The sequence below is a fragment of the Tachysurus vachellii genome, chromosome 10 (genome assembly GCF_030014155.1).
Source record: "Tachysurus vachellii isolate PV-2020 chromosome 10, HZAU_Pvac_v1, whole genome shotgun sequence".
Lineage (NCBI taxonomy): Eukaryota > Metazoa > Chordata > Actinopteri > Siluriformes > Bagridae > Tachysurus > Tachysurus vachellii.
In genome coordinates, this window is record NC_083469.1 from 10,537,805 (window position 1) to 10,563,726 (window position 25,922).

The 25,922-nt window shown below is 37.3% G+C and overlaps 2 protein-coding genes across 2 annotated transcripts; one reads left to right on the plus strand and one right to left on the minus strand.

The window, feature by feature from the left end:
- Positions 1 to 97: 97 nt before the first annotated feature.
- dlst (dihydrolipoamide S-succinyltransferase) lies at positions 98 to 11,285 on the minus strand. The gene is made up of 15 exons (XM_060879337.1): positions 11,150 to 11,285; positions 9,545 to 9,578; positions 9,356 to 9,395; positions 9,186 to 9,247; positions 6,195 to 6,269; positions 6,048 to 6,103; positions 5,838 to 5,946; positions 4,308 to 4,478; positions 3,994 to 4,073; positions 3,706 to 3,803; positions 2,543 to 2,673; positions 2,042 to 2,115; positions 1,588 to 1,671; positions 1,010 to 1,177; positions 98 to 892 (listed from the first exon to the last, which is right to left on the minus strand). The coding sequence occupies exons 1-15, from the start codon at positions 11,198 to 11,200 to the stop codon at positions 758 to 760; spliced, it is 1,368 nt and encodes a 455-aa protein (XP_060735320.1). The 5' UTR covers positions 11,201 to 11,285; the 3' UTR covers positions 98 to 757.
- Positions 11,286 to 14,184: 2,899 nt separating this feature from the next.
- On the plus strand, positions 14,185 to 25,483 carry prox2 (prospero homeobox 2). The gene is made up of 5 exons (XM_060879316.1): positions 14,185 to 14,195; positions 15,864 to 17,433; positions 19,504 to 19,611; positions 22,968 to 23,162; positions 24,986 to 25,483. The coding sequence occupies exons 2-5, from the start codon at positions 15,955 to 15,957 to the stop codon at positions 25,151 to 25,153; spliced, it is 1,950 nt and encodes a 649-aa protein (XP_060735299.1). The 5' UTR covers positions 14,185 to 14,195; positions 15,864 to 15,954; the 3' UTR covers positions 25,154 to 25,483.
- The last annotated feature ends 439 nt before the right edge of the window (positions 25,484 to 25,922 follow it).

Genomic DNA, 25,922 nt, shown 5'->3' on the forward strand with positions numbered 1-25,922 from the left:
CACAGCTAGCAATAGCCATGATGTTCAACAGCTATTAGCCTGTAACTTTTGTTGTCTAAGTAAAGGAGTTGTACGAAACACCAGGACAAGAAAAAAATAACTTTCATCAATTTATTTATTTATTTATTTATTTTTTCTTCTTAAATATTTGTTTCTTTACACAGCAGAGACAGAATCTGTTCCCAATGAGTTTGACGGATCTGAACTTGACATTGTTTAAGGGCCATACTGTTAACACAGGTATACAAATATGTACCAAAGAGTGATTTCTTTAAAAAAAAAAAAAAAAAAAAGTTTTTGTGAACAAAACTAAATCGTATTTGAGATTTGCTGGTTACTAGATTACTACCTCTTTAAACACACAATGTGAAACATAAGATACTGTCTACTACTGTGCTTGTTTTACCAGTCAGGAAACCAATATATTGGGCATATTTTGAGCAACTTATTCATATAACTGTGTATGTATTACAATAATCATATATATATCAAGTTAAGCAATGGCAAAAAGCACTTATGAATGGCATGACAGCCTTCTGGCTAAGAAGATGCCAGCTGAGACCTGTACAAGAATATCCTTACTCCTGTCTAGCCCATGCAAATGTCAACTGTTATCTTCTTATTGAACATTCAGAATGCTTCTTTTCCTAGTTAACCAACACAGTATGTCATACACAGTAAGGATTTTTTTTAAGGAGGGATAACCACTGTGCGAGACTCTGAGGAAGTCGGCCATTAATGTGCACATTATGACGTCTCACATATCCAAGAGGAGCACCCTGGGGTCCTCAACCACAGACTTGATCTTACGTAGGAAGGTGACGGCCTCTCTGCCGTCAATCAAACGATGGTCATATGTCAGGGCCACATACATCATAGGCCTGACTTCAACCTAAGAATTCAGAGAGAAGGAGAGTAAAAGAGAGAGACATTGTGAGGCAGAGAAAATTCGAAAGCACACACATCCGACAGATAGGCCAAACTGAAACACAACACGCGTATAACTAACCTTGCCACCAATAGCCACTGGCCTGTCAAAGATACCATGCATGCCCAAAATGGCCGACTGTGGTGGGTTGATGATGGGTGTGCCAAAGAGTGAGCCAAAAACTCCGCCATTACTGATGGTGAACGTGCCACCATCCATATCCTCCACTGCCAGCTCGTTCTTGCGTGCCTGTGAGACAAAATATATATATTATAAATATATATAAATAAATAAGTACAACAAATCTAAAGCTCCGTTCTAGGACTCTAAAGGCCAAAGCTTGAAGCCACCGAAGAGTAAACCACTTATTTTTCTAGATACTAAATATCTGTTCCCCTTTAAAACCATCTGCTTAACCCAAAGTATAACTACTATAAATGAGGTCATATCACAAATTTGTCTAAAAACAAGGTTTTGGTTAGTTGTTCCATTTAAAACATAGCAGGTTCTGTGAACAGTCTGTTAATCCAGTTTGAAGAGCACCCAGTGTAATCTAATGGTACAAACTGCACTAGGAGTATAAAAGCACATAAAGATGATGACTAATGTCTTTCATCACATGAAACGTGCTCAACTGCAGAGCAAATACTGGCTCCTACCTTTTCTCCCAGCTCATTTATTGTTTTTTCAATATCTGTAAAGTTCATTCCTTCCACACCTCTAATTACCGGCACCACTAAACCCTGTAAGGATAAGATGAGAATAATTAGAATCGACTTTACATTCGTGTGCAAAATACTTTTGAAATGAGTTGCTTATATACAGGCACAAGACAAGATGAACATTGAGTAATAAACAGAAAGTGCCACTCCACATGAAAGCAAAATATCAGCTTCTAGCATGTCAGTCTGCAGGTCTCAGACTAAAATGAGACTCATTTATAGTAAAGTGGTTATAGTGCATTACAGCAGAAATGCATCATGTTCACTCTCATTGACAGGATTAGCGTTTTTGGCTAAATGCACGTTACAGCATTAAAGGCTGCAGTCTGCGCTAATGCTCTCTGTTACCAAATTATTAGGGAAAAAAAAAAAGACAAGCGCCAGAAATCACCTTTGGTGTCGCTACTGCCACACTGATGTCCACATAATCTCGGTACACAATCTCTTTGGTTGTGTCATCAATTACTGCCGAGGGGGAAAAAAAAAAAAATCAATCAAAAAAGTCAAATGAACGTCTTCAACATTTTGGACTTGGTGTAAAATTTTATTAACTGTGAACTGAATGTCTTAACAGCGACAGGATTTGAGCACAATGTTGTTCAATTCCCTGTATTTATAATTAAATCGTTCAAGAACACGGAAAATAAAAGCAGTTACGCCTGCCCACACTGGTTTGTGGCTCAATACTTAAATATAAAATCTAGATTAAGTGAGGCTTGTTTATCTAGGCCAGGTTTCTGTGGTTCTGAAGGAAGTAGAGGGGGAAAAAAATAGTTTAGAAATTGTGATCTTAGATGCAGAACACAACCTCAATAACCACATATACTTGCTAGTAGTCGATTGTGAGGTGGAGACGTGAAAAACATGACTAGCTGCTGCTGGAGAGATATACCTGCATTGACCGCTGGCTGGTCTACCAAAGCGTAGGCAGCTGCTTTCACGAATGCAGACATGAAGCCCAGCTTGATGTTATGCTTCTTGAGGAAAGCATCTTTGTAGACTTTCCTCATCTCTGTGATGTTGCTGCAATCATGGACAAAAAGAGGCGAAAAAAGCATGAAATCCAAGCAATTGTTCCCTTTGCAAAGTGATAACCAATTAATCATAAAATTGCATGTTTTTTTTTTGCATAAACTTTCCAGAGGAGAATTGTTTCAATTTATATTTTTAATAGTTGCTGCTGACGGCAAAAACAAAATGCCTTCCAGAAAGCACAACCTTGAAGTGCTACATCAGGGATGTTATTGACGATGGTTTGCGTGTACGATAAAAACGGTGCACTTGCCCAGCGCTTTTTAATTGTCTGTTTTCCTGTCTCCAACTCCGCTTAAGCTCTAGGGTTTCGCCGCTAACGGAATTAGCACCGTCCCGAGACACACTCTCCGAGAAAGGAGAGAAGACAAGATAAAAATCTTCACTTTCTAAACCTTTCAAATCTTATTGGCTTGTCATAAAAGCCCATAACATTGCAGGCAGTCTGCTCTCTGAGGGCTGCTCTCAGGGGAGAGCAGTGCAGATGCTCTCGGCCCCTGGCCGGCCACGCTTCTTCGTCTCCGCACTAACCCTGGTCTGCGGAGTCTTGCTCCATCCCGTCGATACCAACTAGATTTGTGTGAGTACGAAACCTCATGCGCAGCCGAAAGCCGACACCACCATTTGCACCAGGGAGAAATCCTCAAAGTGTCATCTTCTGAAGTGAGGGTGGGGGTCTGAGGACATTAACGTTTCCTTCTAAATTAATAAAGCACGTTTTACCCAAATCTTATCTTTGTTTTTACCGACATTAGTACCAAATATTTACATTCCAGGCTTTAAATGGGCATCGGGTTGCAAAAAGCTCTTCCTGTAGGGCAGATTCCAATCTATAACCATTTGTGTTAGGCATTGCTGAGGTTCTAATCAAGTTTAGGCAACAAACAGGACTTTCGCTCCACCATTACAAGACTTTACTTTCTAAATATTATTGACTTGAACTCGGCCTACGACCCAGAGCCTCTTTTATATAAAAAAAACAAAGAAAAAAAGAAAAATACAGGTATTATTGACTAATCTGACCTCATGTCCACCTCATTGAAAGTTGTCAACATTGCACAGGTGTTCTGAGCTTCTTTTAGCCTCTGTGCGATCCTCAGCCTCATACGATTCATCTTAACCTGCAGATTAAAGAGAATGGAAAAATATCTTAATTATTAAAGTCCTGCCCTTCACAGTTTCCCTTCTTTAAAAAAGGTACCTATAGCATGCATGTCTAGACTACAGTCTACAACAAGCCTCTGTAGACTTGCTTTTCTTTAAATGTGTGATGGTGTTGAATAAATACTGCCACCCTCAGTAGTCTCTTACCCTGTGCTCGGAGCGTGCTCCCTTTGCTCCAGCGTCTGCAGCAGGGGCAGCAGGAGCAGCAGTGGGTTTGATGGCTGAAACTTCAGTAAAATAACAAACATGTATAATGTGTCAAGACACTGCATTCCATGTTGCTTTAAAACCAAAAGAAGAACTGACAGTCGGTTTCTCATTAAGAAATGAAAATAATTTCTTAATATTTTACTATTTTAACGTAATATCAGTGTTGAAACTGGAAGAAATTTGCTTCCCCTCCAGAGCCCAGGTGAAAAAATTACGAGTGCAGTGCCGCTCTTGGCCTGCGTTTGGCTCACCTGATTTAGAAGATGCAGGCTGAACTGGCACAGGTGGCACTGGGGGCATGGTGGTTGGGATGGGTCCCACTGTAGCAGCAGCAGCAGCAGGAGGAGGAGGAGGAGGAGGAGGAGCTGCTGCCGGGGCCTCAGCTGCTGGAGTGGGGGCTGCAGCTGCCTTGGGAACGCCAGCTAAGGAGAGAATGAAACCACAGAACAAGTCTCAACCTTCACAAGGACAAGGATATTGTATTTTCAGTTTGTTTTTATGTACCAAACCTTTATGAGAATCTTATCTCTGTAAACACATAAAGAAGCCACTTATTCATAGGGGGCTTTTACACCTGGTCACTTCATGCGTTTTCTGTGATCCGATAGCTATCCGATGGTAAAAAGATCAGGTCTAAATGCCCTCTGAAACGTTTTCGAGACGGATATAAATCCGATCGTTCAAACCACTTCAGGAGGTGGTCTGGGACGCATTTCAGATGAAACTGGACAGGTGTAAATGAATGTGGTTGTTCAAGCTACATACGTCAGCGCTACACTCCTCCCAAACGAAAGTACGTCACTCGCAAGAGATCTTTCACCCAGGTGTCTTGTTGGGTCTTAAAATGGTTCACATATCTGACTGGACCAGTGGCATTCCATGTGTATGGTGTAAACCAAGCCGGAACGTTTTACTGTGTGCGTCACACTGAAATGTAAATTGTAGCAACTGATATAGGAAAGCATTACTATAGTACAATGACTGCTGCCTGCACTTTTTATCCAAATCACTTTTACTCCTGTTTTATTCTTTTTAACATATTTTAAAATCTATAAAATCTTTTAGAAAAAAATTTATCAAAATCATTTATTTTTTTTAATTGTTCTTTGTTTTTATGATGATTTTATTGTGTGTGTCTTATTTTTACATATATATATATATTTTTTTTTTTTCTCTCTTATAAACTGTTTTCTAATTTCTATGTAAAGCACTGTGTATGAAATGTGCTATACAAATAAACTTGACTTGCCTTGCCTTGCCTACAATGAGTGACATCGGCGAACATATGACACATTTTTCATATGTTAACTTTTGATTTAAAATATAAAATCCCATCAGATGAAGACGACAGGGAGGAAGCGATGCCTATTTCACCGGCTGTTCCTTTAAACTAAAATCAATGCGAGTCCAACAATCTATGGAGCGATGTAAATGCACATTCCTATTTTCTATGGTTTTAAAAAAGTACAGTATACACAGTTGTAATATACAGCACTTGCTGGACACATCTGTACTCAACTGCACCCTGTATATTATGTATATTTTTATCTTTTTACCCTTTTAAACATTTTTTTGTGTTAATGTACACACTATGTTTAGTAGAGCAACAAGTTCCTTGTGTGTGTGCGTGTGTGTGTGTGCATGCTTTACGAATAAAGCCAATTTTGACAAACAGCAAGCTGTCTAGCTGTTACTAGTATACTCATTCTCTAAAACATATACCCACTGCAGAAAACCACGAAAACCCTCTAAGTGGAATGAAGAGACCATCGTGCACTGACCTCCTTTTTTAAGTTTAAACAGGGGAGTGCCTCCCTCCACTCTGCCTCCATCAGGAATCAGGAGCTCCTCGATCACGCCTGCGGCTGGAGAGGGCACCTGCAATGACGTCTGAACACAGACACAGCGCAACACTTACCACCACAGGCTGTTACAATCGTTGTCATATCATCCATGAACAATGTACATTTAGCTCATTTTTCATCTTTTACCTTATCGGTCTCGATTTCACAGACCACCTCATCTTCTGCGACGGTGTCCCCCACAGCTACGAGACGGGACAAAGCGTTAATAATTATGTTAATAATGAGTTAACATGCTGAGGCTGTCAGTGGGGCGATCACAAGACACACGTATACCTTTTTCCCACCTCACGTCCCCCTCTGTGACAGACTCCGCAAAGGGTGGTGTGTTGACGGTAATAACTTCGTTCCCTGCGGAAAAAAAAATACAAAGAAAATAAGAGAGGTTAGACGCAAAATAGCTGTGCCTTTTAAAATGTATAAATGTATGAAATGAAGAAAGGAATATTGTATAGTGTCTGATTTGACAGGCGATTACATAACTGAAGAAAATCCCATCCACTATTATTAACACCTGATTTAGGTTATATATGCAGTATTTGGTCAATCGTGTGGCAGCAGCACAATGCATCAAATTGGTGTTTTTTCCAATTTTCATCTGTCCTGTTTCATGGATGATAGCCACAGAGCATATTTTTGGCTGACAGGCATGAAAGCGGTCTTCTGCTGTTGTTATATCTCATCCACTGCAAGGTCAGATGTGTTGTGTGTTATGAGATGCTTTTCTGCTCAGCCTGGTTGTAGGGGCTTATTTGAGTGACTATAAACTTGCGGTCAGCTCAAACCAGCCTGGTCATTTTCTTCTTATCTCTCTCGTGAAGGTGTTGTAGTCTGCAGACCCTCTTGCTACAGGATGTCTGTGTGTTATTTCACACCATCTGTTAAAACCCTACAGGCTGTTAGGTGTAAAATTCGCATATCATCATCAGTTTCTGAAATACCCAAACCAATGTCTCTGGCAATAAAACCATGTTACAGTGACAATAATAACAACATGTGAACATTAATAGAAGCTCTTGGCTACTGTGTGAATAAGCAGATGTACCGGTGTTCCTAATAAAGTGGCCAGTGAGGAAGCCTTCAATAAGTTAGAGCTCTTACTGCACGCTTACGTTTCATTTGTAATGTCTTTATTTTTAATAACTTTTTAAAATAGATTTGTTTTCTTTTCCATTCAGAAAACACGGTGAAGACACTGGTGACACTATTTAATTTGTGTATCTGTTAAGCCTTTATCTTTACAACTCCCATATCATGTGTGTACAGCTTCCTAGCAGCTACAGCACCGGTTACTACGACATTAGATAAACGCTTGGCTTATATGATATATGAAAACAGTAAGTTAAGATGTAGCTAATAATAACCACGTTATTACTATCCTTATTATGTAACAGTAAATGTCAGTTAACGCATCCTGCATTTAATAGAGCAAACACATTTAGCAGTAAAATAATTTAGTGTCTCCAGATGGGAAAAAGAAGGTAGTCACAACAGTTTGGGATTTTTATTTGACAAAGACAATATCTTCTGCCTCTTTGTAAGGTTTACACTGAAGCACAGTATCAGTTTAGTTGGCAGTTTTGAATAAACCTACTCTGTATTTATGCTATGGATGGCAATGGTAATGTCTCACATTCTCATGGACCTACATCAAGCAATTTAAATTCTGTGAACACGATAAACAAGGACACCAACAGCCCAACACACCCCACTTCTTCCCCCAGATACACTGGTCTTAAGAGATACAGTGATACCTCGAGATACGAGTGCTTTGACATACGAATTTTTTGAGATACGAGCTGTGATTCAACCATATTTTTGGCTTGAGATACGAGCAAATCTTTGAGATATGAGCATCCGAGCCGCCGCCACCGAAACAAAGATCCCCAACAACCACGTGTGCTCTGTTTCCCCCGCCTCAGCTTCCCGCGTCTCACTCGGTTAAAGCCGCCTTTCCACTGCACACGACAAACGGGGCCGATAAACAGGAAGTCATTCATTTCCTATGGAGAGTCGCAAAGGTGCTGCGTGAGGTGCCGACCATCTGCGGATCCGTAATTTTTGGATCCATTTTGAGCGTTGGATACGTTAAAAAATTTGAACTTGTGCGTCTACACCACATCTGATATGCCGACCGGACAGGTTTTTATTAAAACGACCGGCAGATGTTAGTGAGGAAAGAGTGACAAAAAAAGCAAAAACAAGTGAAGAGAAAAGCGATGAAGAAAATTAAGCAAAATTAATGTAAAGAAAACAGAAATCGTAGCAATTAAGTTCCGTTAAATTAAGAGAAATCAAGCATCGCTTTAGTTCTGGCAGGCCACGTCGTTAAGCGTGCATCAGCTGTTAATCAGCTGTCCATGACGCGCACCAATCCGGTTACGACATCCATATTACCCGACCATTTAAACTCCCATTCATAGAGCCGCTCTAGTGCTTCGCTGCTGCTGCGATTTAAACTCACTCCTCCAACCCCGACTCCACCATGCCAGAAAATGTGTTTGTTGTATTTTTCTCTCTCTCTCTCTCCCTCTCTCTCTAATTATTTATTTATCCATTTATTATTTCCTTTCCTATTTTTAACTCTATGCATGATTAATGGTTCTGTTATACGGGGGTCTATTCTATTTTCTAGTTGCTGCTCTTCCCGCTCTAAATGAAGTTTAGTTAAGTTCCATTTAAGTGTAAAGTAGCATTAAGAGTGCGAGTAAGTGAACGAAAGTGAAAGTGTAATTCCTCCTAACTCCTCCGCCTCTTTACTCGTCCCTCAACCTCTGTGCGTATCTTCCGTAAAGTAAAAACAGTTTTTAACATTCTCTTTTATTACTGTATGTTTTTATACAATATTTGTCATTTATATATTTATATATATATATATATATATATATATATATATATATATATATATATATATATATATATATATATACACACACACACACACACACACACAGGTACTGTACATTTTTCATATTCAAAACACAAACAAAACAACCAGAGTGGAATTTTGCGAGCTGGAACGGATTCATGGGATTTCAATTAATTTAAATGGGGAAAATTGCTTTGCAATACGAGCAATTTGAGATACGAGCAAGGTCATGGAACGAATTAAACTCGTATCTCGTGGTATCACTGTAGTTGGTTCCCTTTTTTCTAAACAGATGTAATGCAACCATGGAATTTCAGAACAATTAATATCAACAGGCTACATATTACAGATAGAACGTATAAAACCTGCAACAAAACAAAGTATGTGAAGTTACATACTGTGGGACGCAGTGGTCTTGAAGTATCTGATCTGGAAGATACTGGCCCTTGTCTCAAATTTCCTGCAATTCGATTGAAATAATACAAAAGTCGAGTGTTTCTTATTAAGGAAAGACATGGTTAAAAAGTAGTTCAGCTTTTAATATCCTAATCCTTAAAGCAATACTTACAGATTGTTCTTGGCGGTGATGCACTGAGAAGCCGATATGCCTGAAGAACCAAGAACATATTTTATCTTTTTTTTTTTTTTTTTTTTTTTTTTACATTATCTGAAACAAATCTGTGTTATTATCAGTTATTGGAAAAATGGATTACATTATTATATATCAGACACGGAATTTGAGTTAATGTAAACTTACCCGAAGCAGCTCGTCTCGCTAGGATATGGTTACTCTATAAAAACAAAACGACCACTTATCAATGTCTAATAATTATAAAGATATTTTCTGGGTAGTTTGTTTTGGTCGTATATTTTAGGGAAAAGACACTTTCAAGAGCCATATGCACTGAAACTGTACTTAGATATATGCCATTTGTAAGGCAGAAATATTTTAGGTGTTCACAGTCAAATGCCAGACAGAGATAGAGCAAGAGTCATTTACCACTGCTGATTATTGGGAAATGAACTCTTGAAGCCACAAGACTATATTTAACCTGCTTAGCAGAAACTCGACCACTGAGATCATTTATGAAGAACAAAATTCTGCAGCGTTAATAATCTGACAAATCCTGTTAAATGCTACCCACTTACAAAACTCATTTCAAAACAAACATACAAATGTTCTCAAAAGATCCCAGGGCTCTCTCATGCAGAAGGAAGGCATTCGTTCTAACATGTCTGGAGGTTATGGTCACACGAGCAGCAACAGATGCCAAAGCAGTTCCCATTTTCAGCTGTCTTGGTGCTTTAGATTTTTTTAGGTTATAAAAAAATATATATAAAAAATAATGCATTATCCAACCAGAAAGCCTCTCTCTCTGCCATGTGGCCTGCTTTCTTGTGCATCTAGAATTCATTATTGTGCAAATATTATAAATATATATCCAGAGCCCGTGACAGATCACACCCAGATGTGAATAAATTAAAATTCCCTGCCAGAACTTGGTCATGATCTGTCTTTATTTAGTAAATTGGTCAGTTATCATGTCACATTAGGTACAAAGCAGAGTTCTTCAACAATGTGTGATTACGTTAAACAAAAGTGTCAAGCTTATGTATATAAGGTGAAAGAAATGAAGGCACTTTTTTACACGTAGCCTTGATCATCTGTCAGATTTTCATTGATTTAGTATTCAAAGTGACGTGTTACCTGGTGGCATAAAAACCATTTATAGTGTCAGGTGACTTGTTAGCACTTTAGCAGTATAGAGATACAGACTGTTGACTATGTCTAAATCAGTGTGATTACAATTAACTTCAAATAACTGACAACTGAGCAAAGTTCCCGTTTCGCACTGCGACCAACAAGCAACAGATTTGACGTTGCTAATCGGCTAATATGTAGCTAGCTAACGGCTAGCAATTGAATGACCTCGTACCAAAGTCCCCTCTAACGTTACCCTTCTCTGGACTAAGCAAAATACAGCCATTCTAGATAACACGTTTATCTATAAACGAATAGTTATTGTTATGATAAATTTAAGACGTGTACTTATTAATATAGTTATTAAGGTTATCTCAGATTAGCAGAAACAGGATAACATGCTGCCCTTGGTCTGGAAATGGGGCCTAATAAACGCTGTAGTAGTTAAGGCTTGATCCCAACTCGTCCGATGCTTCCTATATAAGTGCCCTACATAGCCTTTAATATACACGATCATAAGACAGGTGTAGTGCCCTACGTACTGAGGAGACCCTGATTTAGGATACAGCCCTAGCACAATTAGCTTAGCATGACTCGGAACTGAGGACAGCGACCCGGTTCACCAACCGGGACGTTAACATGGGAGCTGTAACTACGTACCTGTCGGAGGGCAACGACAGAGCGCGTGAGACACCGGGAACGGGATAACATATCGGCTGTACACACAGGTATGATACACCAGCACGAACCCCAACAGAAAGAAGTCAGAGCGGCGTCTCCAGGCAGCTCCGTACTGAGCACGCGCACAAACTTTGACGCCTGCGTGCCTCGCTGACATGAACTGCGCATGCGTGTACTGCAAACTACTTTACTCTCAATGGTCAGTTTATACAGTAATCACTGCATACCATATAGGTGCTTGGTATATGGGTGTAGAGTAAAATATATTTTGTAATAATCTTCTTTCCAGGTATCAACACAAAGAACCCAGGAAGTTTTAGAAGATCATTATCCACTATCTACTTTTTTTTATTAGCCCTGTTGGGCCTGATCTACCCTCAGTTGGGGTATGTGAAGAAAAGAATTCCACTGTGCTGTAATGTATATGTGGCGATAATAAAGGCTTCTATGCCCCGTCCTATTCTATTTTATTTTATTCTATTCTATTCTATTCTGTTCTGTTCTACTCCCACCAACACCACATGCGTAATGCTATTATCATGTCAGGATCACACTGCTAGGCCTGAGAGGGATCCACCACAACAAATCTCTCCTCAGTGGTGGTTTTATGGCAGCTCTTGCTTCTGACAGATGTGATAATGGGTGGGATGACACAATGCACATAAGATAGGTTACAGTCGGCACCTAACAAAAAGGGAAGAGAAAAAATTCTTTTAAATGTGTGCACAGCTGTAATGAAAAATTAAAGTGATCAGTACCACTGTATAGGCTATAAATACTCTATAATTGCAAATACACATATTAGCCATTTTGTCATGTAAATGTACAATAGACCACTTTGTATATAAATATCTAATAAATGCATGACAAATCACTCTGAAGCTTACCCCAAGAACACAGGGAATACATTCTGAATAGGATATGTTCACACACACACACGCACGCACGCACGCACACACACACACACACACACACACACACACACACACACACACACACACACACACACACACACACACACACACCCCTACTGGCATGTTTTAGGGAGATAGGATAATAATAATAATAATAATAATAATAATAATAATAATAATAATAATAATAATAATATTAACAATAATAATAATAATAATAATAATAATAATAATAATAATTTCTTATAGTTACAGCATCTGAAACAAAAAAGGTTTCAAAAGTTCACATTTTCAAAATGAAATTAGAAGAAATCAGTTTGAATGACAAATTAGAATCACAAAATCTTGCAGTAGCTGCAAAATACAGGATTTAAAACAAATCAAACAATAAAATAACATTAACTGCAATCTCAACATCAATCTCAGAAATTCTGCACAGTACAAATCTTTAAAAAATCTTTGCATAATCAGCAATAAGCCTGTGCAGCATTCTGTATTTAGGAGTTTTATTAAAAAACACACTTAGTGCATTTTAAAACTAATAAAAATTATTAGCAAATATCAACCACCTGTAATAATTTTAAATAACTGTTTTGTTACTGTAATGCATGCTATGTAATAAATATGTGTAATCTGGGGAAATGAAAAAAGAAAAAAAAAAGTAAAAGACAAGCCAACATACGTAAGTCATTTTCCTTATCTCAGTATTTTGGGGTTCAGCGTCCTTTTTTGATGCTGGCCACACCAACCTATATCTTATTTCTGTTAAGCAGTCTGAGAAGACTTTAATTGTCAGGCTGTTGAAAACCTAACTGTCTCAGTATACCCGTTACCCTTGATTCAATGATTGGCCTAAATTAGACGTGCATTTTGCTAAAACATTATACCGTATTAAATAGTAAGTAATACTATAATGGCCAACTGTAGAATAAATAGTGCTTGTGTCATGCTATTTACTACAACAGTCTGTGTTTGGGACAGAAATCCGTCACGTTGTTTATGCTGAGCGACAGATCTGTATTAATAATTTGTTAATATGCACATACTTCTGAGAAAATTCACTCTTCTTAACTGCCATCTATCTATCTATCTGTCTATCTCAAGTCAAGTCAACAAGTCAAGAAGCTTTTATTGTCATTTCAATCATATATAGCTGTTGCAGTACACAGTGAATTGAGACGTTTCTCCAGGACCATAGGACCATATATAGGACCATATATATTTATGGAAACATTGAGACAAAGAAGTGCATGAACCGAGCATCCTCCTCATTGGGTAAGAATATGATATTAGATAATGTGTCTACTTAAGGAAGGAATAGAGATACAGATACAATATAGGTCTAAACCTGGCTAAAACACTTAAGCATTTTTTTATGGATGCTACCTTCAAAATGAACTATATAGTGTAAGGATTTACAATTTTACTATCTGGTTGTCAGCAAAAGAGTCTTGGTCAAGATATTGGTCAAAGCTTCATCCTCATCAAGTCAAGTCAAGTCAAGTCAAGAAGCTTTTATTGTCATTTCAACCATATATAGATGTTGCAGTACACAGTGAAATGAGACAACATTTCTCCAGGATCATGGTGCTACATAGAGCAAAGACAGAGCTAAGGACTTACTAAGTAAGTCCTAGCCACATAAAGTGCAGCTGTATAACCTGGTGCTAATAGTGCAGGACAAGACAAACAAGACAGAAATACAGTGCAGGAGAAGACAAGACAAACAAGACAGACAGTGCAAGACAAAAGACAGATATGCTGTGCAGGACAAAAGACAAAAAGTCTGTGTCTGTCTGTCTGTCTATCTATCTATCTATCTATCTATCTATCTATCTATCTATCTATCTATCTATCTATAGGTTGTTTATTAGTATATACTGCAACGATGCCACCCGCGTATTCTTATTACACGGAGATGACCTGAAGTCAAAATCATAATGTTTGCACATGTTGCGTAGTGATTAACTTAAGTAGCCGGGAGCACGCGCGTTTTCGGTAGGTCGCGCGCTGAGCACAAGATGCTGGAGGCCACGCCCCTTAACTATCTAAGGCTTTTGGGAGGTGCTGAGAACAGCCGCACTGTCAGTGTGTCACAGACCAGGCAACAGGTAAGAGCTCTATCTTCTCTTCATACTCAACTGCATCATTACACAGCACTGGAGTTATATTAACTTCTGTTCTATTTCTTCTCAGTCTTATTATAGGATTATATAAAAATTGTTTCATACTTTAAAATCATTTACTCTTAGGATGTTTGGGTTATGAGTTGCACTGCAGACTTTTTTTTTTTTTAGCAAGCACTTTCTTACATCCTATTTACCCCCAGCATATATATATATGTATGTACATATATATATATATATATATATATATATATATATATATATATATATATATATATATATATATATATATATATATATATGTTCTTTCTAAGAAAGAAGCACAGCATAAACTTACATAAACATAAGCTGGATAAGAGAATTTCATATTTTCCATTAATTGTCCTGTTTTTTTTTTCTCTATCTATTTTTCCTCATCCTATAGTTTCATGTTTTATGTTTTACGTTTTGCTTTATTTGTAATAGTTTCAGCATTATTCTAAAACGTGAATGTAGGTAAAAAAGAAATCTATAGGTGTGTTCGGTCTTTCGACTCGTACTTTACATTTTATTTTATTTTATTTTAGACAAGCAATTTAGTAATGTTACATTTTTATAAATGTGACCTATGTGTTGGAAAGAAATATTTAGATTTTTATTATTTGTCAAATTGAATAACCCGATTATGATGATGATTAACCTAAATGTGTACGAGATTAAATAAAAACGCTCTTCATTTTGGAACATACAGAGTCATAGTGTGGTCATTAGGCATAGCTGGAGATTACTATTTCTATATTTTTATAAAAAGGTTAAAAAAAGGTTTTCAAATGAATGTTATGCTGAATTCATTTACTTGAGCATTACAAATAAGCTACACACAAGACTTTTGTGTTATCTTTTATTCAAAACAGGACTCTATGATTTTGAAATCATGACAAGACTTCTGGAAATATAGAAATATAGACATTTGTAATTACCCATAAATGTATTTCGCATTGCAAATGTATGTTCCCTGTTTGTTTCCAGATCATTTTCAGGTATCATTTTCTTTGCATATTGCTTATCATATATTAAAATCTGAAATGTATGCAGTGATTTGAGTTGATTCGTTTTAAATGCAGCAGAAAATACTAACTAAGAAAATGCTTTATTATTAGAACATAATTAATTAAAATTTTAAATGTAAAAATATTTGGTTTATTCAAGCACCTATTTCTTTTTCCTCATCTTTACTCCCTATTGTTTAATTTCTTTATCACCATATGCACAATAAATCGTTCATTAAAATGTTAACAGATACAACCCACAGTATTTACTATAGAATATTATGTCATTAAAATTATTATATGTTTATAAAGGAATGGCATTATTATTATTATTATTATTATTATTATTATTATTATTATTATTATTATTATTAAATTATTCATTAGACACAATGAACATCAAGCCACACATATATTTTTGTAGATTTTTTCCTCTTGGCATTTAACATTAAAAATTATAGTTACAAAGAAAGGTTTGATTGCACTTACTGTGCATAAAAGGATTTCTGTTTTAGACAAATATTAATTTTAACCTTGTTTTTTAACGTTTTTTAACCTTTATTTGTTTTACCTTGGTTTAATATATTAAACATTTCTGTTTCTTCTCTATTTTCTTTTGTCTTAGGTACAATATATGTATTTTTGAGGTCAATCTTTTGACACTGATTTATTGTGAAGTTAAAGTGCAACAGAAAATAATACAACTGATTGTAAACATGAATCTGACGCCACCGGACCAAAGCATTCATAATCCTAATGAGGTCTGCGTGGAGGACAACAAAGCAGATGTAATGCTCCCGTGCTTTCGCCGAGACATGTACGAGGAGCCTCTCTCCTCCTACCACAATTCACCGCTCATCTCTCATCTCTTACGAAAAACCATCCACAATAAGCGTTCCATTCTTAACAACAACCAACTCTACATGCCAGCGACCTCCATTTCTAGTTCCAGCATGGTTGAATCAAGACCCACTATAACTGAGACTGCTCAGGATGACTGGAGTAACCTGTCTTCCAAAGACAGCCAGCTGGAATCAGCATCTCCTGAATATCCACTGAGCGAGCATGTCCAGGCCAAACGAGCCAGGGTGGAGAATATCATACGAGGCATGGCGAGCTCACCGAGCGACAAGTCACATGCAGACAGAGAGAATTCTGAGAGTGAAGTCAGCAGGTATGGCAGAGAAGTTTATAAAGAGAACAAACGCAAACAGAAGCTTCCTCAGCACCAGGAGCACAACCATTCTGGAATTTCAGAGACAAACCTTGATGCTAATGCAAGCAGGGAGGAAGAGTGTCACAAGCTAAGAAAACAACTCCAGAGCATGCAACGGCTCTTACACCAACTCCAGGAGAAATTTCTACATATGTACGACCACAGTAGCTCAGAGAGTGAAGAGAAAGGGGAACAGCAAGACAGTCATGATCTTGATGTGGGCATGAATTCTGATAATAGCAACACACATGAACACAAAGATAGCTGGAAACTAGGGGATGGTTGTTTGAGCTTGCAGAGGGATCAAAAGAACCTCCAGGAAATGCTCAAATGTGAGCTTTCCAGGGCTATAAGTGAAAGCATTGATATGGTGTTCAGAAGACTCTCTGTGATCCTAGAGAACCAATCACCACAGCTACACCTGTGTCAGAGTCCAGAGCACTCAAATATGGAGAAACAAGAGCAGCAAGCACGTTCTAGAGAGTCTTCTGAATTAGAGACTGCCACAAAACCAAGGCCTGCAGAGTGCTTTGAAAGCACACCTTCTCACAGCCCAGAGCATCAGACAGAAGCTTTATCTCTAGTGGTCCGAAAACCTCCATTAAATCCTTTGGGTTCAGTAACTCATCCGGTAAAGAGACCATATCCTCTGCACCAACCTCCATTCCAGTTCAGTCACAGCACTCCTCTGCATGACAGCCAAATCCTGGAGCACCTCCTCAAGTATGGACCTCATGCTAATTTCAGTGGGATCTCTTGCCTTCCTCCATCACTGGACAGATCATCTACAGATTCTGTGGCTCTTCCTTGGGAAAGCATTGCAATGAGGTCAAAGGTAAGCTCTGGTCATCTTGGGCAGCACCATCACCCCGGGGCTCTCAGCCAAGTGGCAATCGAAAGCCTTTGCCTCCCGCAAGTAAAGATGGAATGTGGACAACTGCAGAGTATGGCAGAAAGGAGCAACTTCATGTCACTCAATATATCCTTTTTAAAGTTCAGATCATGACACAGTTGGTGTGTAATCACAGTGCTTATGATTTAACTCATGAAGTAGCAATGAAACTGAATACAAAAACATTATTTCTTAAAAAAAAAAAAAAAAAACAGATCAGGGGTTCTAAAGAGATATGCAAATATAAGTAAACAAAGACCATGTGAAAACTAATAGTGTTGTAACACCATAACACGAAAGGTCTCGTGCGGTAATTTTATTGCAGTATTGTGGGTGAGAGAATTTGATCATTGAGGAGAATGTGAAAAAATTACACACACACACACACACACACACACACACACACACACACACACACACACACACACACACACACACACACACACATGCATGCATGCATGTGTGTGTATGTGGGATTTTTCACAAATCTATTCATTCATAATCTCTGACCCAAAATACACCAATAAAATGATCACATGTGAAATTTAGTATCATTGTGTTACAACACTATTTATTGGTGTATATTAGAATAGCGATATATTAGCGTAAACATTCACATTCTGTAATGTTGCACCAAGGCTTAGTAGAACTCTTATCTTGTACTACCAATGCCAATAAAGCTCCCTAATCTAATCTAATCTAATCTAATCTAATCTAATCTAATCTAATCTAATAAAAAAAAAATTATACTCTAAAAACTCAGCCTTACCTGCAGGTTTTTAATTTTTTTATGGCACATACGCTTAGTTTAATATTCATTCAAGTATTTGTACAATTTATTAGAACTGTTTTCTGAACCAACTTGCTTCTCTGTAAATTACTGCTATTTGCAATGTAGTGCTGTATATGGAACAGAGAGAAGCTGCAGAACAAACTACCTGCTCCGGTAGCCCGACCATGGCGAACAATGACTCGTTGAATTGAGTGCTGCAGTGAGCAGGTCCACTAACCCAGACTTCAAGGAGAATATTTCCTTTGATCTTGGTAACCCCAAAGAAAATTGTAGCATCTTCTTTAATCTGGGCCCAGTAATGACTGTAAGTCCAGAAAAAGACAAATAAAAAGGAATACAAGGCTTTGATAAGAATTGTCAGGAACAAAAGCCAATTTTCAAAGGCAGAAAAAGCAGCAGTTTCTGCTCAGGAAATTCTCTTGATTTTTTTCCCCTTGACTTGAAAAGGTGCAGAATATGTTTCGGTACTCTACATGTGAATGGAATGGCACAGAGTGGTCACTTTTAGTTTTTTTTTTATGAAAAGGAAGCTCTCTGCTATCATTAAGTTCACCACCAGCACTCCATACATATGCATATCTTACATATACAGTATGCATGTGTTCACGTACACACACTGAACCTTTCAAGATGTGATGCTGGTGAATTTCTCTCTATTGTGATTTGTTAGAATGCTAGGTTAGATCCTGCATTACCAGGACTCTCACAACATATGCTGTAGTTTTCTTCTGAACTGTGCTACAGCACGCTGGTCTTTAATTTATCTTTTATTTCAGTATTCCCATTTCAAAAGTGCTGTTTACTAATTAATGGATGGCCTGATAGGACCTTATAGTGGATAAGAAACTATTACCTAATGCATGAGTCGTCAGATTATTCGGGAGAGATTTGAAAGCGATGCTCAGATGCAGGACAGTGGGGTCCTCATATCCAAATTGCGTTTACTTCCTAGTGTTTTCCCAACAAATCGATTACTATTGATGGACATGAAACTAAGAGGCTTCTGTGGAAGTCTCTAATTGAAATCCCTAATCTGATTTGTTTAGTGATGTCTCCAATTAGCATGTACTGTTAGGTGTTAATTGAGTCTATGGTTAGTGTAGAGCTTTCTTAATATATTTCATTTGCACCACACTGTAAAATCACTAGTCAAGATAAATCCTCAGGAGTTAAATAGGATTCTTTATAGAATACATTACACAAAGACAATGAAATTAGGTGATGGCGTAAGCAAATTTAAAACCAGTTCTGAGGCAACCAGTAACAATTTTTTGACTGAAAGATTACCGTGATGTAACATTTTTCCTCATTGAATAGAAGTGTCTTATCATCTTTATCAAACATATTGTCCTTAACTGTCCTACATCCAAGAGGGACTAACACCTAACCATTTGAAGAAAGCCAAGCTGATGTTCTTCTACACACGGTATCCAAGTTCAAACATCCTGAAGGCCTATTTCCCCGATGTCAAGGTACATTAAAATTCTGCACACAATTCAATATAACTCTTTTTTTCCAAGTTCGCCGCCTTCCTAGTATCTAAAGCATTTAAATCTATTTGTTTATACACATGTAATTAACCAGGGTGTTTTGTGTATAATCTAACCCGGACACATATACCTCTTATTTAGCACATTTTTTAAGTTACGTTTGACCATGACAAAAGACTAAACAGTTTCCATAATTTGTCATTGAGATTTTAGGACTTTAGGCGACAGGGACTGATGGTTTATCTTTAACAGAGTGTTTAAAAAAGTTCCTCAAGTCAGCAAAAGGAGACAAAAGGAGAAAGGAGACAAGTGTGCAGCCTTCTCTATTCAGAGTTAACCCCTAAATGCTGTGTAGTCAGTGAGCTGTCAATAAGCAACAAAAGAGCACTGCTGAGCTGCAGACACAGACGAAGAGTTTAGGCTCTACAACAACAACCTGTGTATACTGACTGCACATCCTGTGAGTGTGTGACATGTCCCGAGGCTCAAAAATCATCTGAATACAAAACATCACTTTTTTCAGAAGGATTTATTACCTCTCACTATCTATTCCTTGGGTTATGAACACAGAAATAACAGTTTGAAATGATTTGGAAACGATCAGCTTCATTTATTTTGAATCACTCAATCAAATATTTTCTAAAAAACTTCACAGTTGCTCCCAGCCCACTGTTCCTGAATATAATAAAAAATAATGCAAAACATTTATATTGCTTTAGTTTACCAAGAGAGAATTAGATTGGGGTTTAAAATGATGTGACTAATAATTAATTCTGACAATTCTGTAAATCACAGCAAAGTGTTAAATAGGTCATACAAAGGACTGTAGGACTTACTAAGAAAGATGTTAATTACATTTCTATTATAGCATCTGTAACAGTAGTCAAATCCCAGGATTATATTCATGTGCTTGTTGTAATATTTGTAATGCTCTACATTTATTTATTTATTTATTTATTTATTTATTTATTTATTTATTTATAAGGACTCCAGTACAAGAGAGTACTTTATACTTTCTGGTTTCTTGGTAACATTACATGCTTTATTTTTTTCGCCTTGTCTTATTAAATTCAAGAAAAGGAAATAAAGAGGCTGGTGAGGTGTTAAATTATAAACTAGCACATATGTGATAACAGAACTAATTGTTTCACATAACAATGTTCACATAACACTTATTTCATAAGATTAATTGTAATTCTAAACTGTCTAAACTGATTTTAAATAAAAATTTTCATATAAAATAAAAACAATCACTGGCAATTTGATGTGGTATAAGAGTAGTAAAACATGTAGAGACATACTTTGGATTGGTACACCACCCAATTATTGATTATTTATCTATAACATCACACTCAGTTGTGTTTTATTTCCCTACCTATTATTACGCACCAAACTTGCTCGGCTATACCGAGTACTGAAGGTTTTAAAGCAACTGGAACACATCATCCTGTCTGGTTTGGCTCCTTGCACCCCTCTAGCACTTCCTGGGAATGTTTCCGTGCCCTCCAGGGGTTAGTGAGGAGAGCCTTGGCTGAGTCTCCTCCTAGTCCATTGCTGACCCTTCTGTGAGGAGTCAAAGTGAACAAAGACAAAGTTAATCCCAGTGTCTGATTCCATTCCTATCATCTAAACCCACTGACAGTGAGGCTTCCTCCTGGACTCTTCCACAGTCACGTTCTCACACAGGGCACAGAGAGGGAAGAAACATCTTTGATGGCCGCTCAGCCCTATGGGCATTTTTTGCTCCATTTTTTTTTCTTTTTGGATGAGCAGATAAAATAACAAGGTTAATGTCAAGACTGAGTTTAGCCCAGTGTTTTCATTGCTGGTTGTTTATGCACAAGAAGCTGGTGGGAACTAGGAAATGGGAAAAAGGACTTAAAATGATAAATGAGTACTTGTGAAGCAGACCATATAATCAATGATAGCAATGTAAAAATAAAAACCTCTTTCTGTGTTCCTCTATAAATCAAATAAATGGACTGAAATGTATAACTGGACTAATGCATTAGTTACATAGGTTAAGATAAACTTTATTGATTCCTAAATAAAAAATACATTTTTCAAACTAGTACTAGAACAGATTTCCATCAAACAGGCTCCATTATTTTACATACAGTCACCGTGGAAAGTATTGGACGTCTTGCAAGTTAAGGTCCGGTAACTGACTTGTCCAATCTAAACAAAATGTTTCTGAAAAATTCTGAATTCCTTCTGCTCCTAACTTCATGAGTTTCCAATAATAACATCTAAATAAAGATGTGTCTCAATAAAGATTAATGAGTCTGTTCCTGAAGCAGTTACACAAGCCCAAGCCATGACACTACATCCACCATACTAGACTGAGGAGCTTGTAAGTTTTGGATCATGAGCAGATCCTTTCTTTCTCCACATGTTAACATTTACCTCACTTTGGTTGAGGTTCAACAACGTTTGTGGCTCATCTCTATACTTGTGATTTAATCTGCCTTTCAATTCTTACTGCTGATGAGTAATTTGCATCGTGTGGTTTGGCCTTTGTATTTCTGTTCCCAAAGTTCTTCTGTTCTTCTTGATTTGACAATTTTTCTTTCAGAGTCTGCTGTTGTTTCCTTGGCTGACTTGTTCTGTGTCTGGTTTTCTGTATACCAGTGGTTTCTTTCTTTTTTCAGCCATTCGGAATTGATGTATTGTATATCGAAATACCTTTTCTTCACAGCTTCAAAATGACTTGCTTTTCACCTGTAGACAGCTCCAAGGTCTTCAATTTGGTTTGTTCTTTTTAGCAAAAAATGCAGTCTTTACAGAGAAAACATTCTAAGCTATCAATTGTTCAAACAAAACGCACTATGTTCTAAGTTATTTAACACATCTAAATGTAAACATCAGGAAATGACAGCTGATCTGTAAATAAAATAGGAAAAATATTGGCCCTTGCTTAGACCCTCAGAGGACTTTATCCGTCATTTTATATTTTATATATGCTTATGTACAAAAAAGTATAGTAAAAGTAAGAAATAAAATTAATGCTAGGTATGATCACCCCATGCCCTTAAAACTGCATTAACTCTCTAAGATACCCTATCGGGTTGTAATCATAAAGACTTTTCATCATTTAGTTTGTTCTAAACATTTTTGAAAAATTTCCACTGTTCATCTGGAGACTGGCTCTCACATGCTTTTCTTTCTTTCTGCAGAACCCAGAGAACCTCCATGTTTTTATCTTTTTAATAAGACCTTTTCTATGTTTCTGAACATTTATCTATAACCTTTTTAGTTAAATGTATTAGAATGTACAAATCTCGAATTAATTATGCTCTTAATTAAAATGTCAAATCTGTTTCCTCCTCTATTTTCAGTTTAATCGCTGTATCACGTCCCAGTTAATCAAGTGGTTCAGTAACTTCCGAGAGTTCTACTACATTCAGATGGAGAAGTTTGCACGCCATGCCATCGTAGATGGAGTGAGTGATGTGAAGGACATCTCTGTTACTAGAGACTCTGAAGTCTTCCGTGCTCTTAACATGCACTACAACAAAGCCAACGATTTCCAGGTACGTTTCCTTTCATACATGCTTTGACACACCTTGTTGAATTTGTTTCCCAATGATTTTACAGACATTTTATTATAAACATTACATTTTTATTAACTTGTGTTTGGATAACACCATGCAAAAAAAGATTAATAAAAAAAATGCAAAAAAAAATCAATAAAACATAAGAGAAATAATTTTAAAAAATCAATAATAAGAATTTGAGAGATAAATAACAATTATTTTAGAGTTTTAACAAAGAACAAGGTAGAATCGGTAAAGTTCTGTTGTTTTACATTTTCTGCTGCTTTTATTTAGCTTTATTGAATTTTAAGAATGAGAAGAATTGTATATTATGATAGTGAAAGCAGAAAATATCACTTGTATGTATAAAAATGATCAGAGTTGTTAAGTTGCTGTTTTATTTGAAAATAATCCTTTTCCGGGTTGTAAGAGTAAAGTCAATTCAATTTGATTTATTTGTAGTGATACTAAAAATTCACACTGTCTCAAAGCAGCTTTACAGAAGTATAGAAACAGAATTAAATAGAATTATTCAGAATTAAATAACAGAATAGCTCTAACATCTATCCCTAATGAGCAAACCTGAGGTGACAGTGATAAAGAAAAACTAGCTGAGATGATATGAGGAAGAACCCATTGAGAGAACCTCATCCTCATCTAGGTGACACTGGACAGTAAATAATGTAAATGTATACGTATATAATGTCATTTCTACAACAGTTTGCAGTCGAGTTGAAACATCAAGCCACTCACCACTGTTTATTTTCCTCTAACAGTATTTCCCTAAATGTTGTACTTCTTATATAACTACTAGGTGACTTACTGTTTCTTCCCTTGAGTATGATACACACTGCACAGAAACTAAAGCTAGGCACTGATGTTGTCAGCAGATGATCACATATAGCTGCTGTCCACGGTGTGACCCATGTGTCATACTGCACCTTTGGCAGCCATTATCCAAGCGAACAGCACCGCTTTAGCCTACTGTGGGAAGAGGAAGCCACAGAATCCTGCTAAAACAACTCAGGATTACGAACTGGCCATGCCTGAGTGAGACTGTGATTGCTACTGATGCGGAATGCTGAGAAAGACGCCGCAGATTCTGAGGATGAAGGCCCGGCTGATGGGAACGTGCAAAGACAGTTGTCTTTACCTTGGGCCTAAGACATTCCTTTCCCAGGGCTTGCTTTTGTACTTGGAGAAAGAAAATAGCTTGTGTGGACGTCAGCAGCTTGACTAGCCATTCTATGGGAAAAAATGACACCAGATAGATCCTGCATCGTCCCACTAAACCCCCACACATCCAATGTGATCACACTGAATTGTCTGTGCCAGATAAAGCCTGAAGTCCAGGGAAGGGCCTGAATTCTGAGTCTATTTTTTCCCCAAACTTGTTTTTTTTTAGTAATTTTTAAGCACAAAAATCAAAGAATCAGTCAGTGCCGGTCAGCTAATGGTTCTGACACTGTATTTGTTTGAAACATGCTGAGAGCAAAGCCAGCATATATAAAAAAAGCTGAACTCTGTTTTGAAGTGAGCGCATTAAAGATCGCACATAAAGACGACGAGCTCTGCAGTGTTGGTTAGTACGGAGTACTGTGCTAATGAAGAGGTTAAGCAAAAGGGAGATCACACTTGTCTGTTGCCATTCCCTTCGTGCCATCATGGTGTTACATCAAAGACTGAGCGTATTCACTTAGACAAGAATAAATTAAGCTCATATGTGAATATTATGAGTTCACCTGCTGTTTCCTTAAGAATGAGAATCCTTTCATTTTAAGTTTAAGTCATTACCAATAAGACCTTGTTTTGATTGACAGGTGCCGGAGCGCTTCTTGGAGGTGGCTGAAATCACCCTGCATGAGTTTTATAATGCCATCTCTCTCAGCAAAGATTCTGACCCATCATGGAAAAAAGCCATTTACAAAATCATCGGTAAACTGGACAGTGACGTTCCTGATGAGTTCAAGTCTCCTTCATATTTGTAGATACTTGCAGGATGGAGATCTGATATAAGCCGTGAATATGAATACTTTAGGAGATTCAGTAGCCATTTTGAAATGTGTTCAGTCCCGATACAGGGAATCTAATGAAATATCAGTTTCTTTTAATTGGTGTGAATTGTACTTTAGTTTTATACTGCAAATGGTGAGGAACTCTTGTCAAGTTATGCAGTTTTGTTTTGGAGAAATGTACCTTTTTTTTGTGTCACCTCGGGTTTATCTTATATAAAAGATTGTGATATAACTCGGAACTTTCATCTCATGGAAAAAAAAAGTCTGTAACAAATTAAATAATACGTCTAAAGAGATTCTACTTCCTGCCTGTAGTTGTGTAGTATGGTATATTATGACAAATGAATTATTTGAAGTATAGTAGTTTTGAGTTATACCTCTACAAAAAATAAAATGATACCTATGAAGTATTTGTAATATATATTATCAGTTGTTGCATACTTTTATGATTTCTTTTTTGGTGTATTGGAGGATTCATTTGAACTTCTCATCGTGGTCAAATTACAATTATGTTGCTGGTTGACGTTTCAAGCTCTGGAAACATCTGGTCTGCTCACCCATGTGATGCGCCGAATACACTATTGAAAGTACTTTTCCCCAACGCAGCCCACTAAGGTGCTAGTAATCCAGGACATAAAGGCTGTTGTTCAGAGTGCAGAGTTGTTTTGTTCTCTGCAGCTGATTCAAGTCACATTTCTAAGGCTTTCATTCATTGTGTCAGGGCAGGCACGAGCGTTTGCAA

Excerpts from the sequence above, each read along its gene's own strand:
- dlst (XM_060879337.1), bottom strand. The coding sequence starts at position 11,200 with ATGTTATCCCGTTCCCGGTGTCTCACGCGCTCTGTCGTTGCCCTCCGA. Across the intron at positions 6,270-9,185 it reads CAAGACCACTGCGTCCCACA|GGAACGAAGTTATTACCGTC; the intron begins GTATGTAACTTC and ends TTTTTTCCGCAG. Across the intron at positions 1,178-1,587 it reads TAAATGAGCTGGGAGAAAAG|GCACGCAAGAACGAGCTGGC; the intron begins GTAGGAGCCAGT and ends TTTGTCTCACAG.
- prox2 (XM_060879316.1), top strand. The coding sequence starts at position 15,955 with ATGAATCTGACGCCACCGGACCAAAGCATTCATAATCCTAATGAGGTC. Across the intron at positions 17,434-19,503 it reads GCAACTTCATGTCACTCAAT|ATCCAAGAGGGACTAACACC; the intron begins ATATCCTTTTTA and ends TAACTGTCCTAC. Across the intron at positions 19,612-22,967 it reads CCTATTTCCCCGATGTCAAG|TTTAATCGCTGTATCACGTC; the intron begins GTACATTAAAAT and ends CTCTATTTTCAG.